Raw genomic sequence first — 22,476 nt, 5'->3', positions numbered from 1 at the left:
CCCACTGCCCAAACTCCACTGACATGCTGAGATTCCCATTGCATCATCTCTGGCTCTGACCTCTCCTCCTGGACTCCAGACTCAGACATGTATGTAAATGATTGCTCTACATCTCTCCTTAAGTGTCCTAGAGGGATCTCAGACTCCTTTTGTCCATAACCAGATGGGTGATCTCTGCCCTTTCCTCTTCTCTTAACAAAAGCCAGAATTCTAAAATCAGATACAACCGCCCTTCTTCTTGGGTTCCCTATCTCAATGAAATGGCATTCCCATTTTTCCTATTTTGGAAGCCAGAAACTTGGGAGTCATTCCAGATTCTTTCCTCTCCCCAGCCTCCCATACTCAGTCAATCATCAAATCAATTCAGCAGGCATAATAAGCACTTACTGAGCACCTAATCAGGGCCAGGCGCTGTTAGGTGCTGGGGTTGGCTGGCCACAGAGAGGAATGCTGTGCCCGTCCTAGAGGGGAGACAGATAACAGTGTCGTGATCGGAAGTGGCAGTGGTGGGAGAAAGGCCGTACAAGACGTTTTGGGAGGAGGGGAGGGACGCTTTGATTCCATTTCCTAAGTGTTCCTCAAATAGCCTCTACTCCATCCCCGTGGGATTGCCTTCAGCGTGTCTCCTCCTCCAACTCATCTCCCATAATGGGTTAGCGCAACCCTTCCAAGGAGCAAATCTGACCATGGCATTCTTTTACCTCTTGTCTAAAACATGTCAATAATTTCCCCATGTCTTCTAGCAGGATAGAATCAAAATCCTTTTAGAATGACTTGTAAGGCCTCCCTGGACCCGGCCCTGGATGACATCTTGTCTTCTGGTATTCTAGGATGTAACACTATGCCCCAAACATGCCAAATCACTTGCAGCTCTCTGAATATCCTTGGGTATCTCATGCTCTGAGTTTATGAAGTCCCTCTGTCTAGAACCCCTGCCCAATCATTTGATTTCAATTGCCTAATTCCTATGTTATCTTTAAGGCTTGGATAAAATATCACTTCCTTCAAAAATCCTTCTCAGACCACTTTGCCCAAAAAAGATGGCTTCTCCAAGTGTTCTGTTACACGCCCTCCCAGTGCTGCGAGGCTTACAGCAGGGAAGGGAAAGGAACTTCCAAGGCATTTTGCCCAGGCTGCTGAGGGGGACAATGACATGTCCTTACCTGGATGTCTTTGAGAACAGGCAGTGCTGAGAAAATATGGGGGTGTGGAGCAAACAGTGAATGATTCCAGAAAAGGTCAGGAGACCAGGGAAAAGGCACAGCTCTTAGGTTCTGGTTGGGCATTGCCTTGAGGGGCCCATGAACCTTTCAGGTCCACAAGCCACATATTTTGAAGAGCTACTGACATGATCTGTTCCAGCCACTGACACTTGTAGTACCTACCCCTGCCAAACACAAAACAAAAACAAAAAAGGAAAGAAAAATTTTCAGCTGAATGATGGTGAGTCACCACTCACCAATAAACCAATGAGAGGATCTTCTATGGCTTTTAAATGCTAGAAGCAAATTTTAAGAATGAAGGTCAAGAGGTACTGTAAATAATAATGGTGCAGAGACGTGAACCCAGAAATCTGCCTTAGGAAAAAAAAGGCCTTCTCTGACCTCTCCAATTTAATTTGGTGCCTCCTTTCTGTATATTCATGGCATCCTATACTTTCATCTACCATAGCATCAACGCTATATTACATTTTGGGCAAACTCCTTGGCATGGCATTCAAGGCTTCTTCCCCCCAGGGCCGGTACCCCAGACAGCCCAGATTACTTGCCAGTGCATCTCCTTCCTCAGTGTGAGCACCTCTCCCAGATCCTCTGCCTGGTCAGTTTTTAACTGTCCTCCAATAGTCAGCACGGGTGGCACCTCCTCTAGGAGGCCTTTCTTGCTTGCTCAGTTGGCTTAGGTGACCCTCATCTGGGCATGCACAGCTCCCTGATTTGCTCTGACCCTGCGGTCATCACACTGTTCTGTCTCTCTCATGCACTATCTCTTACTTATCACTGTCCCCCAAAGCTCCGCACAAGGATTGGCAGAGAGAGGGTGCTTAGGGGTTGAGGAAGGGGCAGAATCTGCCTTGGGTCCCTGGGGGTCAGGCAATGGGGCAAGCGGTCATCAAGGGGAAGGGTCCAGATGGGGATCTGTGAGGTCTGGTCCCGGCCCCCCCCCCCAGAGGTGGAGGATGTGGGAGCCTTGCTCCCATGCCCAGAGGGCACTCTCTGCTGCACTGGAGCCTCTGCTGGGCAGGGTGGGGTGGGAGGGGTGGGGGGAGGCGGTGCTGGGGGATTAAGACCACATGTTGTGCAGACAAGGTCAATTCTAGGGGGCAGACTCTGGCTTAATGACAGAGCGACAACTTCTCCCAGCCAGTCTTCATTTTTTATGGTCTCTGAATTGCAGAAGCAGAAACTGCTCACCCTAAGTCTGAAGCTTTTCGTGACTTGTGCGAAAGACACAGTATCAACAGCCTTTTGTTTGGGCTCGACTTGGGTGAACATGCCAAGAAGACTGGCTCAGAAGTCTTTTCAGATGTCATTTCTGTCTCTTTACAACTCTGCTCCATGAAAGCTATTCACAAGCCAGTTTTTCTGCGGCTACAAAGCTGCCACCCACTCAGTCCCGCCACAGCCCGCAGAGCTACCATGTGACACTCACCCGGGACGGCATGTGTTGTAGCCAGGCCAAGGCCAGTGCAGGACTCAGCGGTGAGGGCTCTCAGCCGTCACTCGCCTTTCAACCTGGCCTGAATGTCACCAGAGCCCCAAGGTACGGCTCTAATGTATGTCCCCCAGATGGTGATCTGGCACCATGCCTGCATTTTTCAAACTCAGTTCCCCAGTGTCCAACACAGGCACTCAACAAGAATGTATTAAATGAGTGAACAAACAGATATGCAATTCCCAGTTATTTGAGCTTATTTAGGGAGCCCATCAAATTCAATGTTTTGAGGGAAGAATTATCTAGAATTTAATATCTCCTTGAATAAATTTATTAGACCTTTCCCACTGCTGACGCTGGCGGTGTGGCTGCTGGAAGGAAGTGCCGAGTGCTGGGTCTGGGGTCACAGTGCGTGTGCACGTGGCACAGGAAGGTCAGCAGGATCCCCACTTCCATTTCCCGCTCCAAGCCAAAGCCGGCTGTGACAACCGTGCTGACAGGACAAAGGCGAGGGAATGGGAGCTGTCCCAAGTTCGTTCTCAGGAAGTGGCAACACAGGGTCAATTAAAGATGAAAATTAGACAAGGATTAGTGGAGGACCTAGGAGGGAGCTACATGCAACGTGTGAAGGGTTAGAGAGAGAGATGCACAGGAGCTGTGGGAACCCCGAGTCAACCTCTGCGCGTGGACCCAGGGGAAAGCTCACAGAGGAGGCATCATCTGAGCTGGAGTTTGAAAGGTGGAGAATGTGTGGAGGTACACCCCAGAGAGCACACAAGAGACTGCCGTGCTCTGTGGCAGGTGATGTTCGAGCTGCCTGTTGTCGCCAAAGCAGTGGTTCTCGAGGCAGAGTATTGGGGGAAGAGCATGCCAGGCTGGGGGAACAGCATATGCATGGCATAAAGGTGAAGAAGATGGTTTGTAGGGCAGGGCCCCCCAGGGATTAAGGCACCAGCAGGCATCAGTTCCCTGGTGCTCTGGTGGCTCTGTCAGTGGGTCTGAAGACTTTTTTTTTTTTTTTTTTTTACTAAATTACAAGTTATCAGTTGCATCCTGTGTGTGGGGCTGATGTTGCCCAAATCCACACTTCCTAATATGTGGAGGCATTCCTGTATCGACAAATGCCAATCACCTGCGTTTGTACACACACTCTGTACAAGTCCTGATGGCTCCCAGCCGAAACACATCGGAAGGTCCCAGTGGGAGTTGTGGCAGTCAAGGTGTGAGGACAGAACAGCAACAATAACCAGTCCTGCTGCGCACTCACTGATGCCAGCACCGGGCCCCACAGCTTGTGAACGTCAGCTTGTGGAATCCTCGCAACTGCCCACAAGGTAGGGACTGCTATTCCCACTTTGCAGGTGAGGAAGCAGAAGCTGGGCATGTCTAGGGGACTTGTCCAAGGTCACACAGTTAGCTAAGTGGTGAAGCTGGGATTCAAACCCAAGTTCGCTTGACTCCAAAACCCAAGCTCTTTTCATTTGCCCAGACTGAGGAAGGCGAGCCCCGGCCCCATTCAGTCTTTGCTAAGATAGCAGGAATGAGACACTGGGGACCTGGCATGGGTACTGGCAAGGCCCTGACCTCAAGAGGTCACTGACCTGGGGTGAAGTCAGGTGGCAAAGATGCCCCTCCCCACTTCTGCTGACCAACTTCACGCCAGCACCGAGCGATCAGAGTCTAAGTGTGGTTGGACCACTTCTGCCTCAGCTACGAAGCTCTTTTCTTCCTGAAATTCAGGAAAACACTCAGAAAAGGGCTGAAAGGTAGCCAGTAATTAGGCCCAATCATGGTCTGGGAAGAAAATGAGCAAGCTCCAGCCAGAGGGACCACGGTGGCTGTAGCCCTGTAGCCCATGTCCCTGCCCCGCCCTCTCTACATCCAGCTCCCAAGCTCTGCCTGAAAGGGGCTCATAAGCGACAAGGACAAGGCCTGCTGCTCACAGAGGTCGGCCCTGGGGATCCAGATGCAGGGCAGAAAATGGCTGGTCCTTGCTTTCTCCCTTCAGCAAATGCTCCTCCAGGTCACTCCTGGGCTTGCACCCTAGCTGCAGCTGTGCCTGTGCTGACAGCTCGCCTTGGCCAGCCTGCAGCCCCTACACCCTTTGCTTCCTCCCCGGAATTTGCGTGGCAGCAGAGGACTGTATCTCCGTGAGGGCCAGTGACTTTGTTGGAGCCTGCTGGAGACGGGTCTGGGTCTCAGTCTCCCAGATGAGCCGTCTTTGCCCCTGGCCTCAGGCGCTGGGGCATGGTTTGCTGGGCTCTGCCTTGCTGCCTCCGGCACTGCTCTTCATCCTGCCTCAGGAAGACCAGGTTACCAGCAGCACTGGCTACAGCAGAGGCAGCTGCTGACCATATTAGAAAAAAAGGTCATTGTCTCTGAGGTCTTCTTTCCATCAGGGGAACCACATGGGCTCAGAGAACCTAATCAAACCCGTGATGACTCTCACTGCGTGCTCCCTCAGGGGCAGGGGAGGAGTGGAGACAGGCCCACTGTGGGGGAAGGGCCCTGGATAGCAGGGGCACCTGTGTGTGCAACGGCCTCTGAGCAAGAGGAGAAAGGCATGGGTGTACAGGCAGCCGCTTAGAGAGGGTTAAAAAGGTCCTAAGGGCAAGCACACAGCTGAGCCACGTCCTGCCTTAATCCCTGTTGCTGGTCCTGGGGGTGTGCAGGAGGGTGGTGGGGGAGATGGGGAATGAGGTGGAGGCAGCTAAGGGGCTGGCCAGACCCCGCGGAAGTCAGCCACCCCTGGACGCACGGGAACAGGACTAGTGGGGATGGCAGGCCCAGAACCATCCCTAGGCCCCAGAGAGCTGGTTTCCGAGCCCAGGCCTCCTGTACTTGCCTTGCCCATTTGGGGGTCTTGCTCCATTTGGGGGTGTGCTTCTCGGGGCAAGCTCTGTAGCTGGCCCCTGGCCCAGTCACTCTTGAGGAGCTGAGCAACAGAGTGCAAGGTATTCTCCTGTGTTTTGCAACCATCAGTTCTCAAGTTGTCCTGCTGCAGGAAACTTCCCTGTACTAAGGCCTGGGAATACAGGGAGGGAGCACGCGTCTGTCCCAACATGAGAGGCACAGAGGTGTCATGAGGCCAGCTGTCAAGAGGCCTGCCGCTCTGCTGCTGTCAGCAGGCAGGCTTGTGTTTCCCCCATGAGGGTCTCCCAAGAGCAGAGACCATGTTACCCCGTCCTCTCCACATCGCCCTGGACAATCTCGCCCACCTTCCCTCGGCGCGGGGGCAGAGAGTAGAAAGCTCGCATGACAGGAGGCAGGTATGAACTGGCGTCCTGCCTTCACCTGGGAGAACTGAGGCTTCAGCCCTGCTTCTCCCCTCCAGCTCTAACTATTTATTTGGGGAGGCCAGTCACCCAGTGGTGCCCCTCACCCCCACCCTGGGGGTGCAAATAGAGTGGGGGGCACAATGAGGTCCTAAAACTGCCAGCATCCTCCCCTGTGCAGTGCGGCTGCCTCCGCCCCTGACTTGTGTGGGTGGAGCTCAGACTCAGGCCCTCCCTCCCGCTGAGTAGCCTGTGGCTGGGCTGTTCCTGGCCCGGAGCCTCACACAGCGCACAGCTCGGGAGAAGGGCCAGGATCACGTTCCGTGTTTTCACCAGCTCTTGCTCCTCACAGGCAGCAGAGCTCCCCACGTGGGGATCTTGTACCTGAACCAAGAAAAGCAAAGCTGCTAAGCTGACGAGATCAATCTCCAAATACCACAGGAATGCAGCCCGCCGCCTGCTCTCACCAGGCGCCCGGCGTCTAAGCACATCTAGCGTTCCTGCTTTGCGGCAGAGCCTGGAGCTGGGTCTGCAAGTGGGGAAGCTGCTCCCATCAGTGTGTCTGACTTTACTCCTGAAGCCCCATCCTCCCAGGGGTAGCCCAGGCATCCCCTGCACCAGGAATTCCCCCAGTCAACCTCCCACTGCCCCTCCCTGCTTAAGGGCCTCCTCCGTGCCTCCCCGACCCTCTGTCCTGGCCTCCTCCAGAGCACACGCGCCTTGGTGTGCGCGTCCAGGTGCTGCTTCCCTTAACCCCGGGGTCAGGAGGCACAGAGGAAGAAAGGGGGCTTGGAGAGGTCACGCCAAGCCAGCCCTCTTCACTTCCACAGCCTGTGCTCGTATCACCACAGTCCATGCTTCTCAAACCACCTGTCAAGAAGGACCAGTTTGTATTGCTTTTTAAATTTCAATTCTGTCACAGAGAGTGATCCTTTTATAAAGGATAATAAAAATGAATCACTAGAAAAATTAAAACACACACATAAAATATAAGCTCCACTTTTAAATTATTAGATTCAACTGACAAAAACTTACTCTAATTGCTACAGACATTTCTAAAACTTCATTTTCAATCTCTCAAAAATCTAGTTGTGAATCAGTTCACACATTTTTGATTCCACAGCACCTGCCAGGTGCCTGCTGGGCCATTCTGCCAAGGGCTCTTGGTAGGGAAGTTAGAGAGAGGGTGAGACCCAGCTCCTCAGGTCCTGAACTGGGGTAGGAGAAGACACGCTCTGATAACATCAGGAGCGGTGAGCAGACTGAGGCCTGGCACTTCGTCTATAGCAGATGAATTAATAACTGGGAAGAACCCCACCAGGTGGGCTGGCAGCATTCACCTGTGCAAAGAAGTGTGGGTCCTTAGTCATCTAGGCAAGAAGATTTTTCCAAAGAAAACATAGCTCGGGCTATGTACTATGGACCCACCTATAAAGGCTGGAAGACAGAGCAAAGAGGAAGGAGATCGGGAGTATAGCTACAGGGTCCTGGGGAGCTGCGTTCCTGTAAAGGTCAGGGAAACAGGAGGGGTAGACTGAGACCACGAGTGGAGTCGCTTTATTTACTTATTTAATTATTATTTTTTTTCTTTTTGGCCACGCGGCTTGTGGGATCTTAGTTCCCTGCCCAGGGATTGAACCCGCACCCTCAGGAGTGAAAGCATGGAGTCCTAACCACTGGACCACGAGGGAATTCCCAGAAGTGGAGTTACTTTAAAAGCAGATCATGGATTGGTTCCCAAGGAGGCCAGAACACTGTCACTTAGGAACACATGAAAAAAAAACTCATGGCAGAGAAACCAACAGGACACAGATGGCAATTCCTCCAGCTACAAGCTGTAGTCCAGGTCAAGGACAGGCATGTAAGCTGTCCAGCCCAGGCAGGACTGTCAGCCCTTGGACACTCCGCAGAGAAGCTTTAGTTATTCAGCACTCCGCTCTTTCCAGAAAGGCCCAGCACCCAAGTATTTCATTGCAGGGGTACCTATTGAAAATACTTAAAACATTCTCCAATCAAAAGGCATCTGTAATCCCCTATAGGTTCATGGTTCAGAGCCATGACTCAGGATATAAGGTGGGGTTGGTGGGTTTGATTCCTGGATCTGTGCTGCTGTGACCTTGGGTAAGTTACAGCTTTTTCATCTGTAAAGTGGGCATAACAACACTTACTCCACAGGGCTACTGAAAGACTAAATAGGTAATTAATATACAGTGTTCAGCACAGTGGCTGGCACATAGCAAGGGTGCTATAAAACTGTGATATTTTACACACACAGGCTGTCTGCATCTGCCAATGGAGTGTAAGCTATTGAGGGGAGAGATTTTATGTACCTTATACAATGCTGAAGCTTCTAGCACCTAGAAGAGTGTCTGGTGCATAGGAGCTGCTCAATAAAGATTTGTTGAATGAATGATGTGGTAGCTATTATCATTAGGTCTACTATAGGATAGTGGAGTCAATGTGGCAACTTCTTGAGGGATGAGAGAAACCTGAGTAAGATTAAATAGTGATTCGAAGGAGTCAGTAAAGAGAATGAAGATCCAGGTTCCTGATTTCAGGTCAAAGATACAGGAGAGGCTGGGAAATCAGAGCTCAGGGGAAGGGACTGACTCCTCTATAGAGGGTAGACGTGTCAGAATTCAATGACTAACTGACATCTTGTTGAGAAAGGAAGGAGAAAGAAAAACGCCCAGATTTCTGGCTCAGGTGACAGAGTGAATAGTGGTAACACTCAGTGAAATAGGCAACATGGACTGATTAGAATTACTGGAATTTTGGTGAGTTGGATACACTGAGTTTGAGATGCTCAAGAGTCTTCCAAGTAGAGCTGTCCAGCAGGAAGTTGGCTATTTGGGTCTAGAGATCAGAAGAGATTTGGGCTCCAAACAGATTTGAGACTCATCAGCATGTATGTATTAGTTGAAGCCAACACATAGTGAGAAGAGAAGAAAAAGGGCCATAGTTGAACCCTGGCAGACACCAACATTTTTTTTTTTTTTACATCAACATTTAAGGGTAGGCACAGCAGAAAGAGATTGCTTGTAAAAGAGACGGAGAAGGAATAATAGAGAAACAGGAGGAGAACAGGAAGGGAGTTTAGAAGAAGCGTTAATGAGAAGAGAGAGTTGCAAAATGTTCAAAATAGAGGAAGAGATCAATACTGCCAAACACTCTTTTAAGAGAGGTCAAAAAAAGAGGTTCACCCACTGGATGTGTCAGTTAGTCCTTTTGGGTGATCTGGACAAGAGCATTTCAGGGAGGGGAGGGGTGGGAGTGGAAGTGAGAGTACAGAGACTAAGAGATAGGGGACATGAGGAAGCAGAGAGAACAATGGTGACAAGTCTTCTGCACGCTCCTGGGTGGGGAGACACTCAGCTTGCTCCCAGGCTAGAAGGACAGTGATTCTGTGGAAGTGGATAGTGCTCTATTCTCCTCTGTAATTTATGGTTTGGGACAAAGATTTACAAGGATGCCTCTCAATCTTACCACTCCTTCCTGGTATTGCAGTGATAAAAGTCCCAGAATCGGGGCTTCCCTGGTGGCGCAGTGGTTGAGAGTCCGCCTGCCGATGCAGGGGACACGGGTTCGTGCCCTGGTCCGGGAAGATCCCACATGCCGCGGAGCGGCTGGGCCCGTGAGCCATGGCCGCTGAGCCTGCGCGTCCGGAGCCTGTGCTCCACAACGGGAGAGGCCACAACAGTGAGAGGCCCACGTATCGCAAAAAAAAAAAAAAAAAAAAAAAAAGTCCCAGAACCCACGAAGGGCAGAGAAGGAGGGTCTTTGAAATATGGGGATACCAGATACCCAGCTACCTTGGCCAGGAGCCCATAAACTTTCAAATCCCCCAGGGCAGTGCAGTAGGCCTCTTGTACCTTCTCACATGAGAGTCCCAAGACAGGCAGCTGGGACTCTGTCAGTACTCCAGACTTCCTGCCTCAGAGAGCTCAGCAAGGTTTCAAAAGCCATCCTTTGCACTCGGGGGAATTTGGCCAGCTTGGACCACGGCAATGATTCCTTAGTAGCATGAGAATCACAGACACACACAGTCTCAGACACAAGCCATGCACCCTGGCCTTCCCAAAGCAAAGAGCGTCCCAAGAGAAGTGAGGTTTTCCTCTGTAGAGCCAGGCAAGAGGGCAATTTCTACACCAGTGCCTCCTGAGCCCCCATCGGGCAACTGGTAGACCTCTGCACTCTGGCCCCTAGCCACCCTGTCCATGGGACAGCAGCTGTGAGAGGCAATAGAATGTGGCAGTTAAGCATATGGGCTAGGCGGTCAGAGTAGGGTTCAAACTGGGCTTCATCACTTCCTATCCGTGTGACCTCAGGCAAACTGCTCGACTTCTTTATGCCTCCGTCTCCTCAGAGTTAAAACTGTATTAATAACAATACTATTTCATATGATTGTTGGGAGGATTAAAACAGAAAAAATAGGAAAAGGTCTTAGCAGAGGATCGGAGAAGTCAATATTGATACATCAGTAGGTGTTGGCTGTCAGTGTTGCTGCTGTACTTGGGCACAGCCTGGATTTGGGTTCTGCTTTTGGCTGAAACTGTTTGCCGCAGGCCTCGCCTATGGATGCATGCTTGTGCCTGATGCTAAGTGGCTTCACTGGTTACCATCAAAAAGACATGATACTCAATCTTTCATCAAAGCACCTTTAAAAAGCCACTCAAATGTTTATAGTAAAGCATTGCTAGGAAAATGGGGAGTGGGAGCTGTATTTTTTCTTTAAACCTATATTTTAAATGTTTACCATGACCTATTCTGGGATCTTTATTTCTCCCTGAAAAAACTTACCTGATTTAATGAAAGTCATTGGGAAAACAGTTCACTTAGTGTCTAACATTAAATTTTGCTGGAATGATCTAACATTTATAGCCCCAAGATACATCCTCTCATTTCATTCTCTTGACTAATGAGTTATGCTCTGACTTTTCCAAGATCACACAGCCCATTAAGTGAGAAAGCTGTGAGAACTTTCTATCTCCAAATCTCATCTCTTTCCAATCTATCATATATTGGTACATGTCAAAATAATTATTTTTCTTCAGTAACTCTCTCCACTGAAAGAGTGTCTCATCAACATTCCTCATTCCCTCAGACTCTCAATCTCCCAAGGGCAGAAATCAATATCCACTCATGAAACAAGCATTAAGTGCCTACTAAATGCTAAAGGTTCTGCTAAGTATTGGCAGCCATGAATAAGACCATGTCTCTATGCTAAGAGGTACACAGCCTACTATGTGAGAAGAAACATCCATACATAATTACAAGTACCGTAACAGAGCTACGTGTGCAGCACTATAGCGGGACAGGTTGGGGAAGGAGTAACTGGGTGTGTGCAGGAACGGAGGTCAGGGAAGGCTTTCTGTTCCATGAGACCAATAGATGCAAAGCCCTAATCCAATGTTTACAGCAGAGCAGATGCTCAATAAATTTGATTTCCCTTGGACCTCATGCCCCCTCCTCCCCATCTCTCTCGTTAGAGGACGATGTATCCAGGCAGGCAAGGAGGATTTCCCAGCAGACAGCGCAAAGGTGTGAGAGGGAGCAGGCTGGCTTCCCAGAGAAGCAGGACTCTGCACCTTGGATGGACCAGCCCACCAGCACCCCTCCGCTACCACTGCCTGCTCCCCAGTCTGAGCTCAGGCGTAGGAGGCAGTGACTGGGTGGGCTCAAGGAGGAGTGAGGCTTAGGGCCAGAGTGAGAATACCCTTCCCACAGCACTTGGTAACAAGAGGTGGGGGGATCTAATGGCTTGTTTTTATTAGATCAGGTCAAAACTAACACGTCAAAAGAGCTGCCTTAAGACCCCTTGTGTCAAAATATTCTTACTACAAAAATCAAAATCCTGAATTTACTTACAACTTTTTGGTCAAAATATCCAGAAACACTAGTTACCCACGAGGAAAAAAATTAAACAATCCTAGATCCCAACACCAGGGATCACACCTAACACTAAAACCAAACCAAAACAATAAAAACTCAGATGGATTAATAATTCAAATATAAATAATAAAGCTATAAGAGTACTGGATGGGGCTTCCCTGGTGGTGCAGTGGTTGAGAGTCCGCCTGCTGATGCGGGGGATCCGGGAAGATCCCACGTGCCATGAAGCGGCTGGGCCCATGAGCCATGGCTGCTGAGCCTGCGTGTCCGGAGCCTGTGCTCCGCGATGGGAGAAAGTACTGGATGAAGGTTAAACTACTGTGTGTGGATATAAATTCAAAAACTGCTACAGAGGGCAATTTGCCCATAACTTTCAAAATTATAAACACACACAACTTTGGATCCATAAATATCACTTTATTCTAGATAATCTCACATGTGTGGGGAGTGTTGTGTAAAAAAGGTTATTCACTGAAGTGATATTTAGAGTAGTCAAACTGTCCATCAATAGGGAACTGATGCAGTAAACTATAGTTTAGTTCATAGAATGCTGTGTAAAGAAGGGACTTCTGCTTCCCACCATGATAGAATAACAGGGGTGGGATTTACCCTCCTACCTTCAACAACCAGAAAACAAGTCAAAATAGATGAAACAAGTCTTTGGACCAGTGCAGGGATGGGGAACCCAAATAGAGCCTAGTGGTCTTCCTGAGTTGAAAAAAAGTGATCAAAGTTTAGGGAGGGCAAGAAGACTAGAATTTGTGGAGACTACCACGGAGAACAGAGATGCTCAGAAGGCCCCAGAGACCTGCAAAGGGGTCCCCTCAGATCTTTGGCCAAGTACTGACCTGGGCGTATACGAGAGGAAATTCTGAGGCTGAGGAAAGGCCACTGGGAAGCGGTAGATCAAACAATTCCTGGTGTTCATACAGGGCTGGGAATTGTTTGTATTCACAAAACAATCGTGGAAATAAATCAGGCAGAGCGGAAATGCCTCATAATGCACAAGGCATTGGGTCCAGTCCCTAGACAGGTACTCCGTTAGTTATGGGGATAAATTAGCCCTAGACAAACGGTTGCTCAACACCTGCACTAACAATGTTAAAAGCAAATCTCAAAGGGATACAACTGATTCCAAGTAACTTAACTACATGTCCAAGCAAAACTAGCACTATTTAAGAGAACATAACAAAATCTAGCACAGAAAAATGTAAATTTCACATTGTCTTGAATCTAATAAAAAATTACCAGGCAGGCATACAAAGAATCAGAAAAATATAGGCCATTATCAGGAGAAAAATCAATCAATAGAAACCATCCCAGAAATGATACAGATGATGGGATTACCAGACAAGGATGTTTAAATAGCTATTCTAAATATATTCTCTATGTTCAGGAAGGTAGAAGAACACATGAACATAATAAAGAATAAAATGAAAGATATAAATAGACCTAAATGGAACCACAGAGATTAAAAACACAATATCTGAAATGAAAACACACCAGATGGGATTAACAGCTGATTAGACACCACAAGAGAAATATCAGTGGGTGTGAAGACATAGCAATATCAACTATCCAAAATGAAACACAAAGAGAAATAAGAAAGAATTGGGGAAAAAAAACACCAAACAAACCTAGCATCAAACAAACCAGTTGGATGAATGGCTTAACATACATGTAATTGGAATCCTGGGAAGGGTGATGGGCAGAAAAAATATTTGAAAAAATAAGGACAAAAAGCATCCAAATTTGATTAAAAAATAAACTATAAACTATAGTTATTTATAAATAAATGCAAGCCAAGAATAATATAAAGAAAACCACAACAAACTGCATCATATCAAATTGCTGAGAACGAGCGATAAGGAGAAAAATATCAAAAAGCAGGCAGAGGAAAAGAGAAACATTGCATACAAAGTGAAAAAAGGTAAAGGGACTTCCCTGGTGGTCCAATGCTTAAGAATCCACCTTCCAATGCAGGGGATGCAGGTTCGATCCCTGGTCAGGGAACTAAGATCCAACATGCCAGAGGCAACTAAGCCTGCACACCACAACTACAGAGAAGCCCCAACTAGAGAAGCCCACATGCCACAGCGAAGATTCCACATGCTGCAACTAAGACCTGACGCAGACAAATAATAAAATAAAATTTAAATAAATAAATAAGGTAAGAATGACCGAAGACTTTCGTTAGAAACTATACAAGCCAAAAGAAAGTGAAGTTATATCTTTAAAGTATTGCAGGTGTGTCAAATTGTCAACCTAGAATTGTATACACAGCCAAAAACAAACAAACAAACTTTGGAAACTGAAGGTAAAATAGACTTTATCAGACAAACCAAAGCTGATAGACTTCATTGCCATAAGATCTTCCTCATAAGAAATGTTAAAAGACGTTCTTCAAGCAGAAGAAAAAGAACACCATATAGAAATATGTATCTACACAAAGGAAGAAAGAGCAACAGTAAAACTAAGTTTGTGGGTAACTATAAAAGAGTTTTCAGGGACTTCCCTGGTGGTGTAGTGGATAAGAATCCGCCTACCAATGCAGGGGACATGGGTCCGATCCCTGGTCTAGGAAGATCCCACTTGCTGCAGAGCAACTAAGCCCATGTGCCACAACTACTGAAGCTTGCAGGCCTAGAGTCTGTGCACTGCAATGAAGAGTAGCCCCAGCTTACCACAACTAGAGAAAGCCCACGTGCAGCAACAAAGACCCAACGCAGCCAAAAAAAAAAAAAAAAAATTAAATCAAAAAACAAAGGGAGAATGAAAACAAATCTGAGGGGGAAAAAAAAAGACTTTTCATCCTAATTTTAAAAAACTTTTAAAATTTAAATTGTGGTAAAATACACATAACATAAAATTTATCATCTTAAACATTTTTAAGTGTACAATTCAGTAGTGTTAAGTACTTTCACATTGTTAGGCACTCAATCTCCAGAATGCTTTTCATCCTGTAAAACTGAAACTCTGTCTATTAAATATCCATTAAACAGCAATTCCTCATTTCCCCCTGTCCCCAGCCTCTGGCAGCCACCATTCTATTTTCTATCTCTGTGAGTCTGACTACCCTAGGTACCTCACATAAGTGAAATAAAACAGTATTGTCTTTCTATGACTGGCTTATTTCACTTAGTATAATGTCCTCAAGGTTCACCCACACCATAGCATCTGTCAGAACTTCCCCTCTTTTTAAGGCTGAATAATATTCCATTCCATGTATATACCACATTTTATCTTTTCATCAATTGACAGACTCTTGGATTGCTTTGGCTATTGTGAATAATGCTGCTATGAACATGGATGTGCAAATACCTCTTTCAGACCCTGCTTTCATTTCTTTTGGGTATATATCCAAAAGTAGAATTGCTGGGTCATATAGTAATTCTACTTTCAGTTTTTTGAGGAACACCATACTGTTTTCCATAGTGGCTGCACCACCAATTTACATTGTCACCAGCAGTGCACAGGGTTCTGATTTCTCCACATCCTTGTCAACACTTGCTATTTTCTGCCTCTTTGATAGCAGCCACCCTAATAAGTGTGAGGTAGTATCTCACTCTGTTTTTTTTGTTTTGTTTTGTTTTGTTTTGTTTGGCTGTGTTGGGTCTTCGTTGCTGCCTGCCGGCTTTCTCTAGTTGCAGCGAGCAGGGGATACTCTTGGTTGAGGTGCGCAGGCTTCTCATTACAGTGGCTTCTTGTGTTGCAGAGCACGGACTCCAGGCACATGGGCTTCAGTAGTTGTGGCACGTGGGATCAGTAGTTGTGGCTTGCGGGCTCTAGAGCGCAGGCTCAGTAGTTGTGGCACCCGGGCTTAGCTGCTCCACGGCATGTGGGATCTTCCTGGACCAGGGCTTGAACCCATGTCCCCTGCATTGGCAGGCAGATTCTTAACCACTGCACCACCAGGGAAGCCCTCTCATTGTGGTTTTGATTTGCATTTCCCCAATGACTGATTATATTGAGCATTTTTTCATGTGCTTGTTGGCTATTTGTATATCATCTTAGGAGAAATGTCTATTTGAATCCTTCCCCCATTTGTTGTTGTTTTTGAGTTGTAGGAGTTCTTTATATATTCTGGATATTAACACATCAGATATATGATGTGTAAATACCTTCTCCCATTCTGTAGGTTGCCTTTTCCTGCTCATTTTTAATTCACTTTAAATAATTAACTGTTTAAAACAAAAATAAATAAGGACAGTGTTGTGTGGGTTTATAATACATAAATGTAAAATATGACCAAAAATAGCACAAAGGGCGGAAGGGGAAATGGAAGTATACTGTTCTAAGGTTCATAAGCTCTAAACAAAGTGCTATAATATGTTTTAAAGTAGATTATAAATCAATGATGTATATTGTAAACTCTAGAATAATCATGAAAAACATAAAACAAAGAGGCATAGCTATTAAACCAACAGTTTTATTTTATGGTAAAATAAAACCATAAAACACACTCAATTAATCCAAAAGGAGGCAGGAAAAGAAAGGGAAAAAAGAAACTAGCAGAAAACTCATAGCAAGATGGTAGATTTAAGCCAAACCACACTGATGATTACATTAAATATAAACAGTATAAACATTCCAGTAAAAGGCAGACATTGTCAGATTGGATAAAAAAGCAAGACTCCATTATGTGTTGTCTGCAAGAAACCCTCTCTAATTATAAAGAAACAGATAGGTTAAATGTAAAAGGAGGGACTGCTGCCAACCACACCTCTAAGATCCAACTTCTCTGATGCTCAAGGGTATAAACATACAAACTCCTTCTCCACCCGAAAATGTAAAAGAATAGAAAAACATATACCATGATGAAACTAACTTTTAAAAGGCTGGAGTGGTTATATTAATATCAAACAAGGAAGATTTCAGAACAAGGATTATTACCAGTGAAAAAGGGACATTTCAGAAAAATGAAGGAGTCTATTCAGCAAGGGGCTACAGTCCTAAATGTGTAAGCTCTAAATGGCAGAGCTTCAAAATACATTGAAGCAAAAACTGATAAATGGAGACTTCAACATCCCTCTGTTAGTAATTGACCATATGTGGAATCTAAAAATAAAATGATACATTTAACCACTGTGCCACCAGAGAAGTCCCGGGAAAGACTTCTTAGATAAAACATCGAAAGCAGGGCTTCCCTGGTAAGCCCTCTAAGCCCTCCCTTCCCTCTAAACCTACTAGAACAGCTAAAATTAAAAAGATTGATGTCAGGGATATAAAACAACTAAAACTCTTATACTTTGCTGGCAGGAAAGCAAAACAGTATAGTCACTTTGGAAAACAGTTTGGCAAATTCTTATGCAGTGAAGCATACATCCTCTACACAAATGTTTATATTGGCTTTATTTATGATAGCTAAAAACTGGAATTAACCCAAATGTCTTTTGACTGTTGAACAGATAAACAACATACAATGTTATGCCCATTTAATGGAATACTATTCAGCAATAAAAAGGAACAAGCAACTGCTACACACATGTGTGAATCCCAAATGCATTATACTAAACAAAAGAGGCAGACTCAAAAGGCTACTATATGATCCATTTATATGACATTCTGGAAATACTACAGGGACAGTAGTTGTCAGGGCCTGGGGGTCAAGGGAGGGGTTAACTGCAAAGAAGCATGAAGGAACTTTTGGGGGTGATGTTGGATGTGTTCTATTAACTGTTACGGTGGTTGCACAAAGGTATTATCAAAACTCATACAACTATACTAATATGTAGATTTTACTGTATGTAAATTAAACCTCAACAAATCTTTAATAAAATTATGACACCTCCAAACAATTATATATTATGCAATCATTTAAAATATGAGATGAATCCATATATGCTGTTAATAGGATAAACTCTAAGACACATTGTTAGGAGTAAAAAGCAAGATACAGTACAATAAATACAATATGTTCCTGTTTATGGTAATATTGGCTGTCTCTGGGATCTGGAGTGGGAATATATACCCTTTTGTACTGTTTGAGTTTTTTTTCCCCACATGCTTGTATTACTTTCAATTAGAAAACCCATACACAGGTCAAGGAAAACTCACAGGTGTCTGGTCCAGGGGCCTGAGCAATGTAGGTCTGAGAAAACCCATGCAAGAATATGGAACATGGTGCCAGACACTTAAGAAGTGCTCAGAAAATAGCTGGGGGAAGCAAAACATTGGAATCAAGTCAGAAGGCAGACCCCGGACAAAGAGATCTCTAACTGAACACCAGATATTCAGCCAGCAGAGCCTCCTGTTTTATACAAGGAGCTAAGCTTGGATTGATGACATTAGGAAAGAAAAGGAGCATAAAATCCAAATATCCTGGACTTGCTTTTGGGCAAGCTGTTTGTCAGCATTCTTTTGCAAGCACACCGTGTGCCCTAACCTCAGCCTTCTAAGGGATGGAGTGCATACCCTTCCCCCGTGAACACAGCCCACCCCAAGAGGCCACCCTTAGGGCTCCTCTGGTGGTCCGAGTGCTACATCCTGACTCCCAGAGGTCCCGAGCAGCCCCTCCTACATCCCATCCAAGTCAGATAGTCCTATAACTCTCTGAAGGAACAAAACGACCCCAAGGGTCTCACTGCACTCGGACAGCAGACAAGACGATCGCAGCATGTCAGGCTCTTTTCCACACCAAGGTTTCAGGAAAGAAAACCCGAAAGGAAAAGGCGGATAAGCAAGCAAGGCCTCTCAGTGGAATTGGGTGAAAGGATCTCCCAGGGTTTGGCACAGCTTCTTTCAGCAGCTCCTATCAAGGAAATCAGGAACTCCAGAACGCCAGGCTCAGAAACTCCTCTTTATTTCCTGCTTTATTTGGATTTGCCTCCCTGAAGCCAGGTAGTTGGTCCTAGCTTCCAAAAAAGACTACGAGCTTCTGTGCTGTGGAGCATTGTCTGGCTGCCTCTGGATACCTGGCTTCCAAGGGGAACCACGTAGGTTCTACCTCACCTCTTTCCTCCACAGAAGTGAGCTGTGCTGGCAGGTACAAGCTCTGAGAGGAAGATGGGTGTAAGGTGTAGCAAGGGCCTAGAGTGGGACTGGAGTAGGAACCAACCAAAAGCAAAGTATTTTCCAGGCACCCACAGACTCAAGGACACAGGAGGAAAGGTACCACAAAATCTCATTTTCTCAGAGGCACACCACTTGCCACAAGGGGCAGGGTGTCTGAGTCCTGGGCCATGGACCAGGCTATCCAGGTGATGGGAAGAAACAGGAGCACTTACCGGGGGAAGATGGCAGTCATCAAGGCTGAAGCATAGCCAGGCTTGCAAGTTCCCTCTGAAAAGTTTGCGTACTTGGTGGCTAACTCAGCAGGCCTATAGGAAGAGAAAGAGAGTCACAGCTTGCCAGGCACTGGGCAGTGGTTACTAGTTCATGAAGAGCTGTAGGTGTTTAAACCCTGAACAAAGCTTCACTCCCTACAGTCAGCACTTCAGCCCCTTTTCCACACCAAGGCCCTGGAGGTGGGGGTAAGGGGGAGGAGCCAAGAAACCCTAAAGGAATAGGTAGGTAAACAAGCAAGGGCCAGCAGTGGAATTTGGTAAAAAGAGCTCACTGGGTTTTGCATAGATTCTTTGCAGTAAGCCCGGTTGCAGGGAAATCAGGAACTCCAACCAGGCTCCCAGACTGGGAGAGTAGAGCCTGGAAACCTAAGGAGAGAGCCGCCAGACTTTGGTAGTCACAGGCACTGCCCTTTCAACCTTCCTGAATATGTCTACATGTCCAGCCTCATCTGCCTCTATTCTCTCCACACACACTATGATCCAGCCAGTGGGAACCACTCACAGTGCCCTGAATAGAGATCAAATACATGTTGGGGCGTTTAGTTAAGGAGGCTCTCCTGCTCTCCTATCCTCTGTGCCTGGAATGTTCTTCCTTGTCCTTCTCCTCCTGCCTATGCCTCCCGGTCCTTCACAACTCAGTTCAGATGTCAATTTCTCTGGGCATAATTCCCTGACCCCCAGATTGAGCCAAGTGCTTCCCTGCGCTCAGTGTCCACCCCCTGCCACCCGCATTACATGATTGCCCAGCACTCGCTATACGGAACTGCAATCGTTGGTAGTATGTCTCCCTCACTGCACTGTAAATTCCCAAGGTCAGGGTCTGATTTAACCCTGTACCCCCAGTTCTTTGCACAGAGATGGGCACATAGAAGACCCTTATGATTTTCTGAAGGAACAAAATGGCCCTGACAATCTCACTACACTTGGACTGGACATAAGACAATCTCAGGAGCCCATAAGTCAGAAAGCACTATTTTTCAGAAGGCTTGTGAGTTCTAGCCCTGGCTTTGCTGCTGTGTGACTGTAGTGTCAAGTCATCTCATATCTCTGGGCTTCAGTGTCCATATGTGTTCAGTGTGCAGCTGGAGTCACAGCCCTGCCACCAAAAACCCTGCCCAGTGCAGTCTAGAGAAGACCACAGTGGAAGAACAAGACACATTCGGTGACTGCTGGGGCTGGAGGCCCTGCGTGCTGGGGCACCTGAAGGAGCCCTGGCTCGTTGCCAGTTCCCAGTCCCAATCTCCCCAGTCTCCACCCTTGGGCCAGCTGCCAGCCCTCTGATGCCCAGCTGCTCTGCTGTGCTGGGGCCCTGTGGTGAGTCTTCCCTCACGGCTGCCTTCTGCAGGGGCGGGGGCGGGGTGGGTCCAGGGTAGGGGAGGCTGGTGCCTATACAGGACAGCCAGAAACCATGATGCCACCGCCTATCATGCGTCATGTGTGATTCACTCAGTGCCCTGTGAGCATAGCCCAGGGTCTTATACAGAGTCACTGCTCACTGAATTTAGACAAACTCATCTGTATCTATGTGCAATTTCTTCTAAAAAATCTACATTTTTTTAGCTTTCCCTACCAATGAAATTTAAAGCCTGAAATGCAAATGTAAATGCTGAGTGACAAGCCGGAGTTGGGCCTTTATTTGGTAGGCAAAAGAAAGTCAAGGGTTTAACAAGAGAAGTTTACATAACAATATTTTCTTACATAAACAACTGTATTTCAGAAATGAAACATAAACTTCAGTGCAATTACTAAACCTACCGGAAGCTTTTGGGCTAGGCACAGTGATGAAAACATTATAGATTTCTTCAATTACTCCTCTCAATAGCCAGGTGAGTAGGTGCTATTAATTATTAATTTACATACAAGCTCAGAAAGATGAAGAGACTTAGTCAAGAGCATACAGCTAGTAAGTAGTGGATATTACATGAAACCATTTCTCTCTAACACGAGTGCAGGAGCTCTTAATTAATTAATTAATTAATTAATTTTTGGCTGCGTTGGGTCTTCGTTTCTGTGTGAGGGCTTTCTCTAGTCACGGCGAGTGGGGGCCACTCTTCATCTCAGTGCGCAGGCCTCTCACTGTTGCGGCCTCTCTTGTTGCGGAGCACAGGCTCCAGATGCGCAGGCTTAGTAGTTGTGGCTCACGGGCCTAGTTGCTCCGTGACATGTGGGATCCTCCCAGACCAAGGCTCGAACCTGTGTCCCCTGCATTGGCAGGCAGATTCTCAACCACTATGCCACCAGGGAAGCCCAGGAGCTCTTAATATGGTACCGCCCTGGTGTGGATCCCAGTCAGTGCCATCACAGAGGGAAGCACAGAGTCCAGGGACAGCACGAGTGGTCAGTGCAGTTGGAGATGGGGTAGAGAAGCTCTCTGGAAGTGTGTAACAAGCAGTGAGGCATTATGAGACCCTCATATCCTTGTCTCCAATCCCCCACCATCTGCTTGCTTGCCTGGTACTGTGGGTTCCTATGGTCTTTCTGAATTCCAGAAAGTTTCACAAAGAAAAGGAAAGATGGATGGTGGTCGTCCCTTTAACACAGTGCATTGCAGAAATGCACGTAGAAATGCATGTACAACAGCAGACAAATCTTCAGCCACATCCTTCCTCTCTCTAGTGAACATCATCAACTTCTGGCAAAATGCTTCAAGAATCAGGGCTCTAGATGTGCAGCAATATGGATGGACCTGGAGGGCCTTATGCTAAGTGAAATAAGTCAGACAGAGAAAGACAAATACTGTATGATCTCACATGTATGTGGAATCTAAAAAATACAACAAACTAGTGACTATAGCAAGACAAGAAGTAGACTCACAGATATAGAGAACAAACTTGTGGTTGCCAGCAGGAAGGGTGGGGAGGAACAAAATATGGGTGGGAGAGTGGGAGGTACAAACCATAGGGTGTAAGATAGGCTCAAGGATGTACTATACAACATGGGGAATACAGCCAATATTCTGTAATAACTGTAAATGGAAAGTAACCTTTAAAAAATGTATAAAAAATTTTTTAATTAAAAAAAAGAATCAGGCTATGGGATAGTCCAGGGTCTACAGACTCAGGTAATCCATAATGGAGAAGAAAGAGCACAGGCAAGATGGAACACAGGAAGCCAGAGCCCACCAGGAAAGGCTCTTCCCATGCCAGTGCAGGATAGTCAGATATTAAGGATGGAGCAGCTCTAAACCAAACCCCAAGCAACAGTAACTTCTAAAACATACAGTCCTGGGCATAGTGGGCCATGTCAAGTTATTACCAAATTAAAATGCCTTAGAAATGGCCTCCTGACTATCCCAGTGAGAGAAGAATAGGGGGAGTGTTGGGGATTCTGAGTCATACAGCAGGCTGGGACCTCTGGGGCAGTGAGCGGTC

General features: G+C 46.6%; 1 protein-coding gene across 4 annotated transcripts in view; it reads right to left on the bottom strand.

The window, feature by feature from the left end:
* Positions 1–22,476, bottom strand: part of ST3GAL3 (ST3 beta-galactoside alpha-2,3-sialyltransferase 3) — a 227,642-nt gene that overhangs the window by 53,255 nt on the left and 151,911 nt on the right. For all 4 annotated transcript variants that reach the window (XM_060089674.1, XM_060089671.1, XM_060089670.1 and 1 more), the window contains one exon: positions 19,046–19,138. In XM_060089674.1, coding sequence (XP_059945657.1) covers positions 19,046–19,065 — 20 coding nt within the window. In that variant the 5' untranslated portion in view covers positions 19,066–19,138. The remainder of the gene's footprint in view (positions 1–19,045; positions 19,139–22,476) is intronic.

Source organism: Mesoplodon densirostris, chromosome 2 (genome assembly GCF_025265405.1).
Source record: "Mesoplodon densirostris isolate mMesDen1 chromosome 2, mMesDen1 primary haplotype, whole genome shotgun sequence".
NCBI lineage: Eukaryota > Metazoa > Chordata > Mammalia > Artiodactyla > Ziphiidae > Mesoplodon > Mesoplodon densirostris.
The sequence above is the reverse complement of the archived record's forward strand: the minus strand, read 5'-3'. Positions and strand labels throughout refer to the sequence as shown.